This window comes from Ambystoma mexicanum, chromosome 8, assembly GCF_040938575.1.
Source record: "Ambystoma mexicanum isolate Mex_15411 chromosome 8, UKY_AmexF1_1, whole genome shotgun sequence".
Classification (NCBI taxonomy): domain Eukaryota; kingdom Metazoa; phylum Chordata; class Amphibia; order Caudata; family Ambystomatidae; genus Ambystoma; species Ambystoma mexicanum.
Window position 1 is genome coordinate 207,456,275 of NC_090929.1, and position 17,829 is coordinate 207,474,103.

The 17,829-nt window shown below is 47.2% G+C and overlaps 1 protein-coding gene across 6 annotated transcripts in view; it reads right to left on the bottom strand.

The window, feature by feature from the left end:
- The window catches only part of RXRA (retinoid X receptor alpha), a 594,089-nt gene that overhangs the window by 56,132 nt on the left and 520,128 nt on the right, over nt 1-17,829 (bottom strand). For 4 of the 6 annotated variants that reach the window (XM_069609608.1, XM_069609611.1, XM_069609607.1 and 1 more), the window contains one exon: nt 846-902. The exons of the other annotated variants lie outside the window; for them this stretch is intronic. In XM_069609608.1, coding sequence (XP_069465709.1) covers nt 846-902 — 57 coding nt within the window. The remainder of the gene's footprint in view (nt 1-845; nt 903-17,829) is intronic. 6 annotated transcript variants of the gene reach the window in all.

The window sequence follows — 17,829 nt, forward strand, 5'->3', positions numbered from 1 at the left end:
GCTCTACCCTCCTCGTAATCGTGCATAGCACAAGTGGATTATGCCCGGTCAACAATGTATGCACAGTCGAGTGGAGTTAATCCTTTATTTTGCTCAGAGGCCTGGAAGTAGGATGGGGAGGTACTATCGCTATCCCAAGTTTCCGGGCTAGCAGCTTTGCTACCGCCAGCCACCAACTCCCGCTGCCATTTACTAAATCGAGCAGTGTCTCCAGTGGAGTAATTTTGTTGAAAATGTAAGGGGGACATGACATCTAATGGAAAGGGGCCCCCGCCAAATGACAGGGACAACATGGTGTGCAGCAAAGGTTGTGGGGGAGGTGGGAGAAACTACCTTAACCCCTCCCTCCTAAAATTACATTCATGAGTGTCTCAGCCGTTCAGTTTCTTAAGGACAGAGAGGAAGTGGGGACGAGCGTGACAAAAATGCTCCTGAGGGTGAGAAGCTCCTCCTCTAAATCTTTGGGTCAAGGTTGTCGGAATGAGAATTCCAACTCCTGCGGTCAACCTCCAAATGGGGGCATGACCAGCAAGTTCTCTTACGCAATCCACAATCCCCACCTCACAGGTCCACACAGGAAATAAGGCATCATGTCTGGATGATTACAAGTGACAATAAACCAATACGTACACAGCGCTCCCCCTCTATAAGGTTGTTATTGGGACTTCATTTGACTTTTGTTCTATGAACATTATTTAAATAGGGGAAGACAAGCTACAACATTACAGGGAGGGTGGGGGGCAGAGATCAAACAGCCTTATAAAGAAGGAGACGCTGTCTCTGTTTAAACAATAAGAAATGCAAGGCTGCATGGCAGCCGCATGGAAAGATGTAAAGTTTTATACCTTGGTCCTCCTGTCTTCCCAGATGTCTTGTGTGCCGGGATGGATGGGGCTCCATCCCTGTAACAGAGTAAAATTTAAAAAAAAATAAAAATCATTATATTTTTGTAACTTCAAAGTTTATTCAAATGTTGTCTTTTTTGTCATCACAATACAGGAGGGAAGACAGGGGAGGTAACATGCTTCTCGGCTCTTTGAAGGGCTCTCGCTGACCACACTTTCAGATCTTTGGCCCATTTAAAGCCCCTTACTGCTAATATAAGGCAGATAACTAGCCTGCAAATGTTCTGTACTACAGCTCCCCTCATCCCTATCTAGCACACTCAATTGTATGGTACCATGGGAGTTGTTGTCCAAAACATCTGGAGAGCCTCAGGGTGCAGGAACATTCTAAATGTAATCTTTCTTTTCTTCAAAGTTGTGGCAATTTTTCCCTCTGATAATAAATGGTAGCATCTAACAGCCAGTCTTATCAACATGTGTGCCCCTTTACATAAAAAAGCACATTGGACTCACAAATTCAAAAAAGCAGACTGAACCCCCAGCTGTAAAAAAAAAAAAACAATGCTATAAGCCTGAAAGAGCAGATTTACTACTATTAGTCCTAAAATCCAATTGTTACAATGCCAGCTCTAAAAACAGAACATGTGCCCATGCCCACGCCCAGCTGTATAAGTGAGTAATTTCTGTACCAGTCAAGCAAGCTTGGCCTCGCTGCCAGGGTGTAATCCACTCTTGCAGGAAATTCTATATTCACTGTAAACATGTTATCATGTCATGAACACCTGGAGAATGACCTCAAGGAAGGACATTTTTGAATATTAAGACCGCAAGGAATATGTTACTTATCTGTAACTCCTGTTCTCCAGCATTGGTATCTTTCATGGATTCACATGCTCATGAATATTCCCTGTCGTCAGGCTGGGAATCTTCGGTAACGTTAAAGCAGTTTTGCTTTAAAGCTAAAACTGCTTGTCGCTTCTATAGCCAATTCCTGTTGCTTTAGGTCATACTGTCCCAACCAATGACATTCGTCCCCCTTAGCTCCACCTCTGGAGGCCCCCTTCAGATTTGGAAGCGAACGTAAAGTGGCAGTAGGAACCAATAAGGGGAAGGAGGGAGAGTTCACATGTGAATCCATGTAAGATACCAATGTTGGAGAACACGAGTTACAGGTGAGTAACTTATTGTTTCTCCAGCATTGGATCTTACATGGATTCACATACTCATGAATACGATTAAACAGCAGTACATATACACAACCCAAAAGAAGCAATATGAATTTACCCCTGGAAAACACTCACCTCAAGAAAATAGGTTGCTGAGCACTGCCTGGCTGACAAGTAACTTTTCCCTGGAATTCCTGTTGATGCAGTAGGAACTGGTGACAGTGTGGGAAGACCTCCAAGATGCAGCCTTGCAGATATCTAGCAGGGAAACATCAGACAGGAACGCTGTGGTTGATGCCATGGCTCTGGTGGTGTGGGCTCTTGGGCTCCTTGGCAATGATCTGTTGGCCAGCCGATGGCAATATGTGATACAGCCAGAAAGCCACTTGAAAATCGAAGCCTTCGACGGGTCCAAATGTAACGAAAAGATGAGTAGTCTTTCGAAAAGCTTTGGTGTGTGCAACATAAAACATCAAGACACGCAACACGTCCAGTGAATGCAAAGACCTCTCTACAGGTGACACAGGATTGGTGAAGCAAACTGGTTAGACCACAGCCTCACTCAAGTGAAAACCTGATGGGACCTTTGGCATGAATGATGGATGTGTCAGTAGAACCACCTTGGATTGGTGAAAGGATGAATATGGTGGCTTGCATGAGAGAGTTTGAATCTCCCCAACGCGCCTGGCAGAGACACTAGCCACTAGAAAGGGAATCTTCCAGGACAAGAACTTCAGCGATGCCCGATGGAGGGGTTCAAAAGGAGGACACATTAGCCTTGACAGAACCACGTTGAGCTTTCAAGCAGGAGCTGGTGCATTGTCAGGAGGTAACGTTCTGAACAGTCCCTTGAGGAACTCCTTCACAAGCCTGCGAGACCGCAGGGGGAGCTCTTTCCGGGAGCCTGTGTATACTGGGAAATGGTGGCCAATGTGTACCTTGACTGATGCATGGGCAGGTCCTGACTTGGCAAGCAAGATCAGGTATGGCAGAAGCTGCAGAGATGTGACGCATAGCATACAGATTCACTAGGAATTACACCAAACTGTAAAGCATTTTCACTTGTGCTTGTAGCGGGAAAACATAGATGGACCTCTAGCTTTGGCTAGAATGTCCTTGCATTCCGAAGGCAGAATGTAGTGTCCAACTTCTAGGGTTGCAGGAGCCAGGCTGTTAGATTCAGAGACGCTGGTGTGTGGTGTAGAATCGACCCTCCTTCTCCAGAGAGCAGGTCTGGAAGAGGAGGCAGTTTGATGTCTGGAGCCACTGACAGATGGAGGATATCTGAGTACCAGATCTACCTAGGCCACCTGGGAGCAATGAGGATCATCTTGCAATGGAATTGTATGAGTGTATTTAGTACACGTAGAAGCAGGGTCTCGGGGGATGCGGGGGAGTAAAGGAACAGGCCCTCCCAAGGGAATAAGAAAGCATCCCCCAGACTCCTCACCTGAGGATACCTGCTGGCAAACTTGTGCTACTTGGCGTTGGCCACCGTGGGAAAGAGCTCGATGTGAGGGCTACGCCACTTGCTAAAGAGAAGAGACACTTGAGACTGATGGAGTTCACAGATGTGGCAGGACCGCAGCTCCCTGCTGAGCGAGTATGAAATGGTGTTGTGAATGCCTGCAAGGTGAAACGTGATGAGAAACATCTGCTGAACTATGACCCAGTTCCAAAGTTCTTGTGCCTCTCGAGAGAGGATGGCAGAGTGTGTCCCGACCGGCTTTCTGATGTAGTACATGGTGGTCATGTCGTCTGTCAAGATGCAGACCACCTTCCCTTGAAGCTGAGAATTGAATAGCTTCAGAGCCCAGAACACTGCTCACAATACCAGGATGTTGATGTGTAACTCCTCCTGCGGGAGCCAGAGACGTCGTGGTCACAGTAGTCTTCGTCCCTCAACAGGAGCGCCAACAGAGTGGTCGACGGGGTCGTCAACGGGATGGAAGGTGTTGAAGACGAGGTCGTTGATGAGATGGTCGTCGTCAGAGCCATCGACAAGGACCTTGATGGTGATCTGTGCCGCATAGACAAGTGTGAGGGCTTGCGCTTATTAAGAGGATCCTGGCCGGTCAACGGTATAGAGTCCGTTAATGGAAGAGCTGTCAGCGAGCACCTTTTCTCTGACGAAGTGGCTAATGTTGTACCCGTCATCGACACGGTGGTCATAAACATCCAAGTTGTCATCCAAGAAGAGGAAGAAGGAGCGTGAGATGATTTCACCTTATTTGGTATCTTCCCCAGGGAAGTGTCTTCAAAGGATGCCGACCTCTTAGTAGAGGGGGTACACTCTTTGGCTCTGCCAACCCTTGCTGAGGCATGACTGCACGCTGAGGCCGAGTCAGAAGCCTTTGCACTTTCTTCAAGCCAGTCCACCAACCTCTGATGACGATCTTTCTGGGTCTTAGAGGAAAAAGACTGGCAGATGGGACAGTTGTCTGCATCGTGGTATGGATGTAGGCAGTAAATGCATTTCTGATTGCTATCTTCGATGAAGATGTTCTTTAGGCCGCACTTCGAGCAGGCCATGAAAAGGCTTATCTTGGAAGACTGCGTCATGGTGGGTGAAGGCCTAAGTCTGAGACTGCGCCCTCATACGGTCTGGAGATCCGACGATGAACTGCATCTCAACTGGCAACGGGTCTCCGCCACCTCCAGTCACAAAGGCGACTAATAATGAAGAAAATCAACGATTATCAAAAAAAATGAATTAGAAAATATTGAGATTTCGAGGAGCGAAACATGAGTACAAATCTGAAGCTGGCCTCCATGGGTGGAACTAAGGGGGAGAATGCCATTGTTTGGGGCAATATGAACCATAGGGACAGCAATAGGTTATAGAAGCGACAAGCCGTTTTAGATTTAAAGCGAAACTGCTTTAATATTACAGAGGATTCCCAGCCTGACGACAGGGAGTATTCATGAGCATGTGAATCCATGTAAGATCCAATGCTGGAGAAAAGAGGCCCTCCTTTTATTTACGCAAATACATATCACTAGGCAATAAACTCCAATTTGAAAGTAAAACTACAAAATCTATTATGGCTTACTGCAAACGAACAATCAATACAAACCAGAAATATGTGGCTCTATGTCATGTGCAACTCTTTCAGCCAGTCCTGTTTTTCAGCCAAAAACACTTTGCATTCTGGCACTTGTAGTGTTTTTTTCTCCATGGCAAGTAGATAATTACAACTCCAGCATGGATTGTCTGATTCTGTTACACAGGCATTGGGACACTTGGCAGTTATGTTTGGAGCAAACCAGCCCATTTTTCATGGCACTATTAACAGAACATGGAAAATGTGGTTAAAAGCTACGAGGCATTGCTTCCTAACCCACAGCTCTGCAGGTGGGTGGTGCTTGAATGTTGGAAGGTTTTACAGATCTAAATTGAACATTTTTAAGGGTCCAGCACACACATAAATATCACAACATCAGATGTTTGGAAACAACAGGGTGGTGTCTGGTCACTTAATGAATATCCAAGCACACCAGGAGCAAGGAAGTTGTGGCTTTAGACAGAGGTCTACGGGCCTATAGAGAAATTGGGGAATCCGTTAATAGAATAGTTCTGGCCTGAGGGGCTGAAGGAGATAGCTTGTTGAGTAATTACACCCCCTATTTTCTAAAGGCCAGTGCACCTCTGTCTGTCAAGAAAAACTTGAGCACACTGCCTGTAACACATACTGCTGAAATGAAATCGCAGAACTGACAACGACATTAAGAAAGTCTTAAATCAACAGTCCTACCAAATGCATATGCTTTAAAGCATCAAGCATAATGTAAAACAACCGAAGGGTGCACAAGCTTTGTTATTCATACCCATATTCCAAGCAAACTATTGGCTGCTCCGGCTGCCATCTTGCGCTTCTCCAATTCTCACCCCAGAATGAATAAAACTCTTCACATTTACCAGTCTTCCGTGATTTAAGTGGGAGGAGGATTCGAGAGCTGTGGGCTCTAGTAAGGGGGAGTGGCCCGAGTGCTGTGCAGGGAATTGCTTGGCAATGGGAGCCAAGCAGGAAAGATGGGGTGCAGTGTTATGACTCCTTTTGGTGTGCTCCTCCCCTTTTGTGTCTTAATCACAGCCTACGACACCTGCCAGCAGGCTGCCTGCTGGGGTCCTTTTGTTTCTTCATGAGAAGCGCTAAACCCTTTACCCCACAGAGCCTTGTGGGTAAAGGACTGCCTGTGGGGTCAGCACCTTTGATCAAGAAACAAAGTGAGGCGGGGCACTGCTATCATACATTTTGGTGCTCCAGTCGCTCCTTTTTTCTAATCAGAAGTGCCAACCCCTACAGGCAGCCATTTAACCATACAGATCTCTGGAATTAAAGGGTTGCCTGAGGGGTTGGCACATTTAGGGCTAGTCGGGGGAGCCTGGCAGAGCCCCAGCTAGGGAGCGCTTTTTCGAGACTGCCTAGGGCGACACCCCGACCCACTTAAAGCCCAGCCTGTTGTCTCCTCTCTGCTGCCAGGATCCGCCGGCAGCCAAGGAAATAGCAAAGGAACTCCTAATAGTTCCCACTCCTGTTCTCCTTGCTGCTATCTTTGTTGTATTTTTTTGGGGGGTGGGTGGGCCTCTTTGCACCAAACTATTTTCATCACAAGACTTTATGCTGTGGTGCTAATGGCAATGATGTCGTGAGTGGTGAGCCATACGAAGTGTTAATGGTCCCCCCATCCCACATTAACCACTGTCACTATGCTTGGGCCTATTAGCTTTGGCCCGCCACCCAAGGCAATATTGCCTATTTCTACACCAGGAAGTGTTAGATCTCTCGGTTTTAAGCAGCTCGTACTTTAATGAAGCGCAATTCACTATTTTAGATTCCATTTCTTTCCAGCACGCCAGTGCGTTTTTATCCATTTAAAATGTACGAAGTATACATATCTCCCAAACACTGCAGAGATAACATGACAAAGAAAATCACAAAAACTGATTTTCTCGTAAAGAATGCAGCCATTGCTGCTGTGCGGTACTGAACGCATAGAAAACATGCATGCCAACCCTCCCTCAAAAACGTTGCTGCTTTTTATTTTCTCCCGCCTAAAATAATCCTGAAACCACAATGCAATTAAATTGGAAGAAAAATGCCCGCCGCTTTTTCAGACAAAATCTCCCTCCCAGCTTAACCAAAAGGTTGGAATGTATGAGCAAGGACGCTGGAAATCCTACATGCCAACGTGATCCGTTCCAGTCGGGAAACGATGGTACAGTCCTGGTTTTCACTTTGCATTCTGGGACTTGTACTACTGGATTTTCAAAATAAAAAAACAGGACAGTGAGGGGGTTAAGGGAGGCAGAGGGCAGTGGGATTTAAACTGTGATAATTTACCCGTGAATCTAAGCCTACTAAACAGAAAGGCCTCATCATATCTTTGCCCGCTCTGTTTTATATTTACGGTGGTCCTAGGGGATGGATATGCACCATGCCGCCCCACGCTGCACACCCCACACTTGTTTTTAGGATGCAAAATATCTACGGTAAGTCGCATCCCCTGCCTTTCAGGGCATAACCCACAGTGAGACACCGGGTCATCATCCTGCTGGGTGCTTATTTGGGTGCCAAGCAGTAACTATACACCAGGTAGCCCCTCATTGCCCACCGCAAACATGCACACCACACTGTCAGATGATTTTCTCTGCAGCTAGGATTTCTTCTCTTGCACTGAGCGTGCAGATTACTGGTGGCGAAAACCTGTGGCACCCTGGTGCATGGTAAATATGCCACTATGACTTCTTCATTTTATTTCTATTTTCTAGGGGGAAGCTGACTCCATGGACAGTGTTTTCTTTTTCTTTGTGCCATGGCTCTTGTGAACTTTGACCTAGTGGTCGCAAGATTGGTGCCAGAATCACCAAGCTGGGAGCCAGGGGTTGCAGCTGCGGCCCTTGGTAACCCTAAATTTGTATCCAGCGTTCAGGGGTACCACGATATTCATGCCTACATCCATGGTATATCAATGATTGATAGGTGCAGCAATGGCACCTGTCACACGTCACTTCTAGGGTCTTCTGAAAAATGGTCCATCCATAGCAATATTGATTTATGTGTTGGCATATCCCGGCCAAGAAAAACCTATCTAGGATTTCTATCTTGGCTATGCCCTCCTTTCTCCAACTTCTGGCTTTTTATAATGGTTAGTCCCCCCATCCTCCCTGAGCCCCACCTCTGCTTAACTACCGCCTGTGTATCATTATGAGTCTCTCTTTGGTATTGGTCGATTTGCAGCTCTGCTGATACTCAGTCTGGCCTACCCCCTCTTTCCTCAAGGCAGACCAAGACTTCGTTAAGTTCTGCTGTCACCTTGCTTTTCCAGATTCTGGAAAATACGAGCAGAATGCTGCTTTCTGCAGAGCCCAGCAATCTGCCTCCAATTTCTCCGCCTTCCCACAATTCACGCGGGTGGGAGGGGCACAAGTTCTGACCTACGCAATCATTTGGTTACCTGCACAGACTTTCAAGGACTGTGTTGCCTACAGGAGCCCGAGCTGCCTGTGATCGCTGACTTATTAAACATAGGCCTTGTTACGAGTAAGGCAGTATTCCGGCGGTAAATCCACCCAACGGAATTACCGTTACCGCACTTGGTCCGGCGGAATTACTGCCATCGGAATGACCACTGCAGTAATTCCGCCGATGCTTGGCAGAAAGTGGAAGGATTTACCTCCAGCACGATGCTGGAGGTAAATCCCCCCACTCCAGGGGCATACTCGTAGTATGGCGGGGCGGGAAAAATGGCGGTAATTCCATAACAACCTGTTTTTCCCACCCCACCACACTTGCAATGAGCCCCATCATCTGTTAAATTCTGTTGCTACCCAGGTCGTCTTCCTCTATTGCTGCATTTCTAACGGGGAAGTATGGTCTCACATAACTAGCACCAGTGGGTTCTGACTGTACTTCCAGCCTCAGGGGTACCAACGCCATTAGTTATCCAGAGGTTGGAGGCCCCAGTTAAAGGCATGTTGGGGTTGACCACTACCCATACCTTCCCTTAGCCCAGCATCACACGGCAGATGGTGGCAACCAGCCCATTTGGCCATCCCACCATCAACCCAAGGTACAGGCTGGAGAGTCTGTCCTAGATCCCAAACCTTTTGAGCCATCCGGAAGGCCCTGTAGCTCCTATCTTTCCGACAAAAAAGATCCACGCGTATCAAAGGGGGTTTACCGGTCCAATTGGTAATAAAGCTCGTGTGCATGTCATGGATTGCTTACTGCCCTTGGCAGTAAGATTTCTTGTACAGGCCACAGAGGACTTGCTGTTTCCCATGAGAGAAAAGGCACATATATATCAGAAAGGCAGAGCTTTAAGTGGGCATATGGTTCTGAGACGAGGCCCTGTCGGGGCTCCCTCTTGTCCCCTGGCAGCCCCGCCCGCTAGAAATCAAGGCTTTTTTCCAAAGCCTGAAGCTCTCGCTTAGGTGTAAGTGCTTAAGGCGTTCGAAAAAAAATCCTTTTTCTATAATGGTGGCGATGGAACCAGAGATGCCCATGTGCTGGCGCCATCATTATGAAGAAAAGGTGAGGCTGCTGGAAACCAAGGCTTTTTTGTCAAGCCTGAAGCTCCCGCTGTTACTCGATTCATGAGCCCCGGCTCGTTTTCTTTGGCCAGTTAAAGCACTGCAAAAAGGATTTGCTCTTAATACTGAAGGGAAGGACCCATACGCCAAACAGAGGAGAAGTGCCCAACCGGCAGCGTTGTCTGCAGAGCCCAGGACACCTGTAGCGGATTTAGTTTGTGCACACCAGCACAAACTCAGAATGCCCATGTTTGCAGCAGCGCACTCGCAGCTAGGAATCCCTTTTACCCGCGCCGCAACCAAGGCGGAGGTGTGGACTGTGCAGATTAGCTGCGGCTTTTACGAGCGAGAATGCAGATCTAAAATGGCGGCCCACATAGAAATAATCTTGTATTACGCCGCTGTGCATGCGCCTGCACACCACGTGATGGCAGCTGCAACGTGTGTAACGTCCATGGTGAGAAATCCAACTGCAGCAACCGCTCACACCACTCAGGTGAAGCCAATCAAGTCAGCAAGAGCACCGCAAGTATCTTGCATGGGTATAGAAGGAAGAGAGCGAGAGAGAAAGGTGTGGAAATCAGGAATTGGGAGAATAATGTGAAGGACAGTGCATGGTGGAGTAGTCAGAATGAAAGGTGCAGAGAGGAAAAGAGTGCAGGTGGAAGAACACCACACTTGTGGTCGAGCCTCAAATAATAGCAAGGGGTGAGGTCTACTGGCAAAACCGCTGCATTTGAAACCTGGCGGTGAAGGTTCTACTCCTGGCATTGGCACTTGACCAAACAAAGCATGAGATTCTGTAAAAATCACTTTACCTCCCTCTACCCGTCAGTATTAATATGCAAAAAAAGGCCCTGCTCAGTCTTCAGTCTACCACGGTTCCAATTACGCACTCCACTCCACAGGCTCATTCTCGACACCACCCCGTTTCTACAATCTCCCCTCGGGGTTCAAGTACACAGTACAGGCGGGTTCACTGGGTTCCCTCACTTTTTTCAGAGGGCATCTTGATATGCTAATTTCTGGTGATGCCACATTCAATCGGTATTTTAATGAGTTCCCCCCAATTTTTTCAGTACTTGACCCTTGCCTCAGACAGATCCCAGGTGCGCGCCTCTGCTCTGTGCGCAGCGCTTCATGTTCGCCATGCTTCTGTTGCAATAAGAATTCGCGGTAAAGCGCTGCTTCCCCTTGGAGACAGGTCTGCGCTTTATCAAATACCTTAAGAGAACACCACTGGGATACAGTCCACCAATTGGTTCACCGCTGGCGCGCTTCGCATTCCCCCAGTTCAAAAGCGGGACATAGAGTTTCCAGTAGTCCCGCTCGTTTGCAGAAAAAATAGCATTCCCACCACAAAAATGTTGGCCACGACCATGTGCACAATTAAAGTTCCCACTAAATCAATGCAGATTAGGACAAAAGTAAACAAAACAGCAAAGACACAGCCAGAGAACATCTGTTACTGGAACTATGTGTGCAACTGGTATACTGGTCCCTAACCTCCTGGGGTTCTGGCTCCCTTTTTTTCAGTGAATAAGGCGCCAACGGGCAGAATGTTTACTGATACTGTGAAGCCCCTGAAACCAATGCAAGTCCCCTAGAGCCCGGAGACCTGGGGCTGGGGGGCGGACTCCTCAGCCCTTTCAGAATCGGCAGGGCCATTCAGCTCGACACAGGCATGGTTTGCCGTGCCATGCTCCTATGCCACTTGCCCATCACTTCCAATGAGAGACAACTACATCACACAGATGACCTCCAAACAGCAGAACACAGCACGTCTATGATTTACTCGACACAGGCATGGCTTGCCGTGCCACTGCCATGCTCCTTTGCCACTTGCCCATCACTTCCAATGAGAGACAACTACATCACACAGAAGAGCTCCAAACAGGAGAACACAGCACGTCTATAATTGTTGGAACTTCTTTGAGACATTTGTCCTTTGGCTAACAAAGTTGCGTTAGAAGTGACACTGCCTTTAGGTTCTAATAGCTTTGCACACTTTTACTTGGAATCGCTAAGTTAACTATCGGCATCTCGCTGTGTGTGCCTTCGTGGCAGTGTAAACCCTGTTGGCACGGTACTGTCGAGGGAGGAAGCGAGCTGCGCTGATCACAAACCTTCCTTGGCCTGTTTAAATGTCTACTAGTCTTGGACTAGTGGGGAGCTCTACTGGTCGAAAGCTACTGGAGCCACGTAGTCTCGAGCACTTTGCATTCCGATCCATCCTGCAACATCAAGGGATCTAGACTCTGTCTTCTCTTTTTACTTTATTGGCATTTGTATACATTGATTTTGTTCCAGAGAGCTTCGGCAGGAAGCTACCACAGGCGATGAAATGGGCAGATGTGATCCGCCACGTGGTCTTCCACAGCCGCCAGGTTATATGCATAACACTCAGCTGTGTAGCAATGTTTGGGTGGGTGTCCAGTCATAATGTCGAACCAATAATGTCGAATTACAAAAATGTCGAATCCAAAAAGTCGAAAACAAAAATGTCGAATTTTTAATTTTTTTATTTATATATTTTTTTTGGGCTCTGGGGGTAAAAAAAGGGGTAAAACAAAAAAAAATTTAAAAAGGGGGCTTGGGGGTGGGCGATCCCCCCCATTTCGAAAAAAGCAACCAAAAAAAAAATTCAACATTTTTGTTTTTGACTTTTTGTTTTCGACTTTTTGACTTTTGACATTATTGGATTCGACTTTTTTACTATAAACCGTTTGGGTGCACATGTACGGTAGGCATAGGTAACCATCTCAGTGACATCAAGGAAAGACCAGCATCTGGTCCCCCTTCCTCTCTCGTTTGGTCCGTACCAATCAGAAACCGTTCTATGAATTCACTTTAAGATGCTGGACAATCTACCCAGGTTGCAGTGCGATCCGCTTTTATGGGTTATATCCAAAATAAAGCCATTGGGAGAGTACTATCATGTTTGACCCGATTGAGGAGTGCCACAGGGAATTGTATTATTTTCAGGACAATACCGAGGCAAGCATTAAATCAAATCAGAGTTTGGACCTCGACTCAATGGCGGCTCTTGACATGGATAAAGGTGGCCCCATCCCATTGGAAGAACTCTTCACCCTAACCTCTTGCATGAATTGGACTACCAGCAACTTTGACCATGGCCCATTAAGTCTTGTTGAGGAAGCCGTCAAGACAAGGGTAGACAATGCATCGCTTTTTTCAGGCATGGGGCCAGTGCCAAAGAAAAAGGCCCTGGCTTGACAGGGAAAGCTTGGACACTTGTATTTTCAAAAACTATCACCTTATGTCTTCTCTCCCTTTCCGGCAGAGTGGTGGAGAAGGTGGCATCAAGCATCTGGAAAAGCGCCTGGAAGTGTCTGGCTTATTTGCCATAAATCAGTCTGTCTTCAAAGCTGGTCATGGAATGGAGTAAGTCCTGCTCTGAATTCTGGACCATGGACAGAGAGGCTGTATTTTAGTCCTTACCACCCAGGACCTGTTGGTAGCCTTTGAAGGATGCTGGCCTGTCTCTGGAATTTGGCACAGATGTGTGAAACTGCTCTTGAATGTCTCTTCACATTCCTGCAAGGCAGGACCGGCCAGGTAAGCATGAGTGTCCCTGGCTCTCCATGTCCGGATAGGGTACAGGAGGAATCGGTCCGTACCCCTTTATAGTTAAATGCATATATCTGTCCGCTGGGTGATATCATCCGGAAGCATGGCCTACATACAGTATTCTCACTATTAGGGGTGTCCCGGTATTCGTTTTATGACTGTACAATAACATTCTTGCCAAATGACAGTATATCATGGTTATCGGGGTATAGCAGGTGGAGTTAACTGATGTTAACAAATATTTTCTAAAAGGTCATAAATTGACAGATGTATCATCACAAACAAAACCAGGCACCCAGGGCCAGAATTGGGCTTTTCAACATACTTTCCACTGAAATGCCTTGCTTCCACCAAACACAAACACACGTGTGGAGAGGAGGGGGGGGGGTGGAGGCCTGCTGCAACTGGCAAAGCAAACTGAATAGCTTTTCTTAAGTGGTCATTTAGGCTTTTTGCTTCCCCACTGGCTACTGGTGAAGATGAACATGTTGCCATCTTGATAACCTGCATGCCACAGATCAATGGAGGCTGATGGTAGTATACGCTTGTGCACATACACACACACACACACACACGCACTTTCTCTTTACGTTACAGCCTTTAGTTTACTTGCGGGCCAAAAGGTGTTCAGTAATCACTGACATGTTACCCTTTGGTATGACAGCAGGGAATACCCACAGAGATGAGTGAATTTCGCAGTGTGACTTATTATATGTAAATTCAATGATAGAACCAGCGAAATCCCCCATTGCCATATGTTTAGAGAATATTATCCATTATAAATATATAAACCCCAAAGCCACCACCCCAAAGTAAACCCTATTCCTTCTTGGCACTGTATCTATTCTTCCTATTGCTAACATATTGATTTTGTGTAAGGCACGTGTGGTTTATGGAATGGAATTAAAAACTGCTCCAACTGAAACTACTTGGTAGACGGCACATCCAACAGTGCAAAACCAAGACTGCACAGCAATTGCTTACTGCAGCCTTTCCAAATCAGATTGAAAAGCACACTTAACGGTATGAACGGTATAACGGTATAAACAATGTGACGGTTATTATTGTTCAATTAAGTGGTTCACGGTATCTTTAACGGTATACCGTTATACCGTTACATCCCTACTCACTATGCGGATGATACACAGATGTATGTCTCATGTCTTATTTCAAGGCAGCCTTGCAATACCTGACCAAAGTTACCACTTGAATGGAGCTAAACTGGACAATAAGGAATCCACAGAAGTCGGTAATGATAATGGTGCGTTCTGACATATATTATTTGCGCTTTCGTTTTTATTCATTTGTACTATGCAAATGTGTTTAATGCAAAACTCCCTATATGCTAAACTTGCATGCTCCTGCTGGGCATTGCTTATCACCTCACCCTGCGCCGTCTGCAACAGCCATCACTGATTTCCCATGTAAAATGCGAGTTATGCATTTCTGGCTTCTGGGCTGTGCATAGAAAAGGGCCCGTCTATCTGCATTTTTGCTATGTTATGTTGTTTTATACCATGCACTGCTGCCATCTGCATGGTCTCGAGGCGCTCATGTTGTTCAGTAAGAAAAGTGGGAAGGGTTGGTTAGTGAAAAAGAGGGATAGGATATAAATTGTGCTTATCTGTGGATGCGTGCAGAACCAGGAGAAACTGGCGTCTGTGCGTGTGAGCTTTCTAGGTGTGATTTGTTATGTGCGCTGGGCTTGTGTCCGTAAGGGTGGCGTCCAGTGTCGGAGTTGTTTGTTGTCTGCAGATATTTCATTTGTACTATGATTAGAGAGGAGTGTGCGGGTTGTGAGTTTTTGTGTGGGTTGTTTCAGTAGCAGGGGGATGTTAGTTGTTTTCATGTGATCTCCGGGTGTTGAGTAGTTTTATTGTCGGTAGTTCAATACTGTGTTTGCTTTGGTCCTGGTGTATGGTTTGTAGGAGCGCGTGTCAACTAAATCTAAACAGCTAAACTAGTAGAATTCTAGTGTGGCTAAATTCAAAAGCAGCACTAGCCAGCAGCTCAGCACACCGTGCTAAATCCAACAGGAGCGGACGCCAAATCAGCACAGTTCCAGTGCGCCCAACTTCTTGTATAGGCTGCTGCAGGGCAACTGTGCCCAATGTGCGGGCTACACCGTTCTTGGACTTTCCATCCTTATGTGAATGCTATTTGTTTTACACATGTTTTATAATAGCTTACAGTGTTTTGTTGCGCTGGCAAGTAGAGGTGTATTAACAAAACAATACCCTCTTCTCTTTCCCAACTTCTTGTCTTGCGCTGAAGGCCATAGAAAGCGCGGCCATGCTAACTGGACGAATACATTAAAAGCAATCCCTCGGGCGTCTCTGTCCTCTAGTCAAATGATCTGTCATGAACATCACGGTACGCTCTAGCTGGGCCAAGATCGTTTTTCTTGCACCCGATCCGACTCGCAATCATAAGGTCCGAGCTACACATGTCACAAGGCTTGCTCTGTCATTACACTTTTCCGGTGCTCCACTTAGAAGTTTCAGGCCTTGCCAGTTTCAGTCATCAGATCACTGTTTTCCACAGCCTTCCCTTGATCCTGCGTTCGCCTCAGCCCGTTGTGAAGGCTAATCCTGGCTAAAATCGCAATCCATTCGTACTGAGAGTAGCTTGTCCAGAAGGTGTGTTCCGATCACAGCATGTACCATCCTCTGACTTACCAGTAGGGGTCATTGCTGCCACAAATATCCAGCTTCTTAGTCTCGGACTCAAACCAGAAACCTTCTTGCCTTCACCATTTAAAAAATCTGTCTACCCTATCCAGCACTCCAGGGGCTCTAGTAACAAAGGAAGTGGGGGTTTCGAAGCCAGGGTGCAAAGGCTGGAGGGTTGAGGAGCAGCGTCAACTGTTATCTGGACAGGCAATTACGAGAACTGCTGTGGCAGAGGAGTGGCGTCGGGCACACTCCCAATCGGCAGTTGAAAATGAACGCTAGTAACACTGATAATGGCCACTGCATGCTGACATGTATCACTATTACACTCCTAACTACAACGGGATCTGTGGAAGTGTTCACCTCCCGATCAGGACCGAGTTTGCAAAGGTTCCACTCCAGATCTAGGACGAGTTGCAATTGACAACCGTCCCAATCCTGAACAGGTGATCAGGGGCCCAACAAAACCTACATTCCGTGGGCACGGGGAGGCTAACCCTTGAAATGTTGAGCGAGGTCCTAACTTCAGAGTTGGGGGAAGGATACTCTAATGAGATTATTCTAGTACAGCTTCATTGTTACAAGCAGTGAACTCTCTCACGTAAGGCTGAAAACACCCACGTAAAGACTGCTGTGAGAATGGGCCGTCCTTACATCCCCTCTCTAATCACTCACCTGGCATGCAGGTACTAACCCCACATCACGATTTCAATTGCCTAAAAATGAATGCAACTGCTAACGTGAAATGCTTTACGTTAGTAACTGCAGGGCCTTTGTTAACAGCGAAGCCCAGGTGCCGTTTAACATCTGTGTCCTGTTCTGTCAGGCCACCTCTCTGTAGGTCAGCCAAGCCAAGTCAAGGTAGCCCACAATTTCAGGGGGAAACGGGGGGGGGGCTTCTTCCACCTCTGAACAGGAACAAGTCGGAATGTGAAAGCGGCTACACTCATCAGGTATGAGTCAGAACGTGAAAGCAGTTTAACTCTATTACCAGGCAGAGTCGGGATATCCAAGCTGCCAAAACGGATGCATGTGCAGTGCGAACCCTGATGGGGATTAGGTTGGAACATATGAACAATCCCATTCCTGATTGGGAATAGGTTGTCATGTGAGAGCAGTGCCACTCCTGAACAGGAATGGGTTGAAATGCGAGACGACTGAGTGTGACAGTGGTTACGCTCTATCTGGCACAAACCACAATCCGACAGTAGTATAATTCTGGGGTACGAGAGCTGTGCCGCTCCTGGTTGGAATGTGTGAACAGTGCCATCCTGATCAGCAACTGGATGCCTTGTGAGAGCAGTCGCAGTCATAAAAGGCAACAGGTTACAAGTGTGACCTCAGCAACGACCAAGGTATATGTGAGAGGCCTCACCCCTTGTCAGTAACTGGTTAGGTTGTGTGATTGGTTCCATTCCCAATCAATAACTGGTCTGAAGGTGAGAGCCATACTACTAGGAAAGGATTAGGATGTGTGACTGGCCCCACTCCTAATCAGGAACAGGTCCATTGGGTAAAGGCCAAACCGCTCATGTTCGGTAATGTAGGCACGGTCCCAATTCTGATAAGGAGTGGGTCGACGAGTGAGCGTGGTCCCACTCCTAAACTAAGCAGAAATGGGTCGAAATAGAGTGGTAATCCCATCACAGGGTTTTCATAGCAGCGCATTACACTGTCCACTACAGCGGTGGGGAGCTTAGTGATGGGCGTTGGGAGGGTCATTCGCATGGGCGTAATTTTAGGGGGGACAGGGGTGTTTGTCTCCCCCCTAACTTTCATGGCACACCATTTTCCACCCATTCATTTGGCTGGGGCACCTTTTCTTCAGATGTCATGTCTCCAACCCCCCCCTCCGCACCCCCAACATTTTCAGCAAAGTTACTGCACTGGTCATTCGCCAGGAACACCAGCTTCTCATCCTCACAGGGGGCCAGGGAGCGTCTGCGCTGTCAGCCCTCCCAGGGCGGCTGCAGGGAGCATGGGAAAAGGGAAGAGCCCTTCACACTGGTATTTCCTGC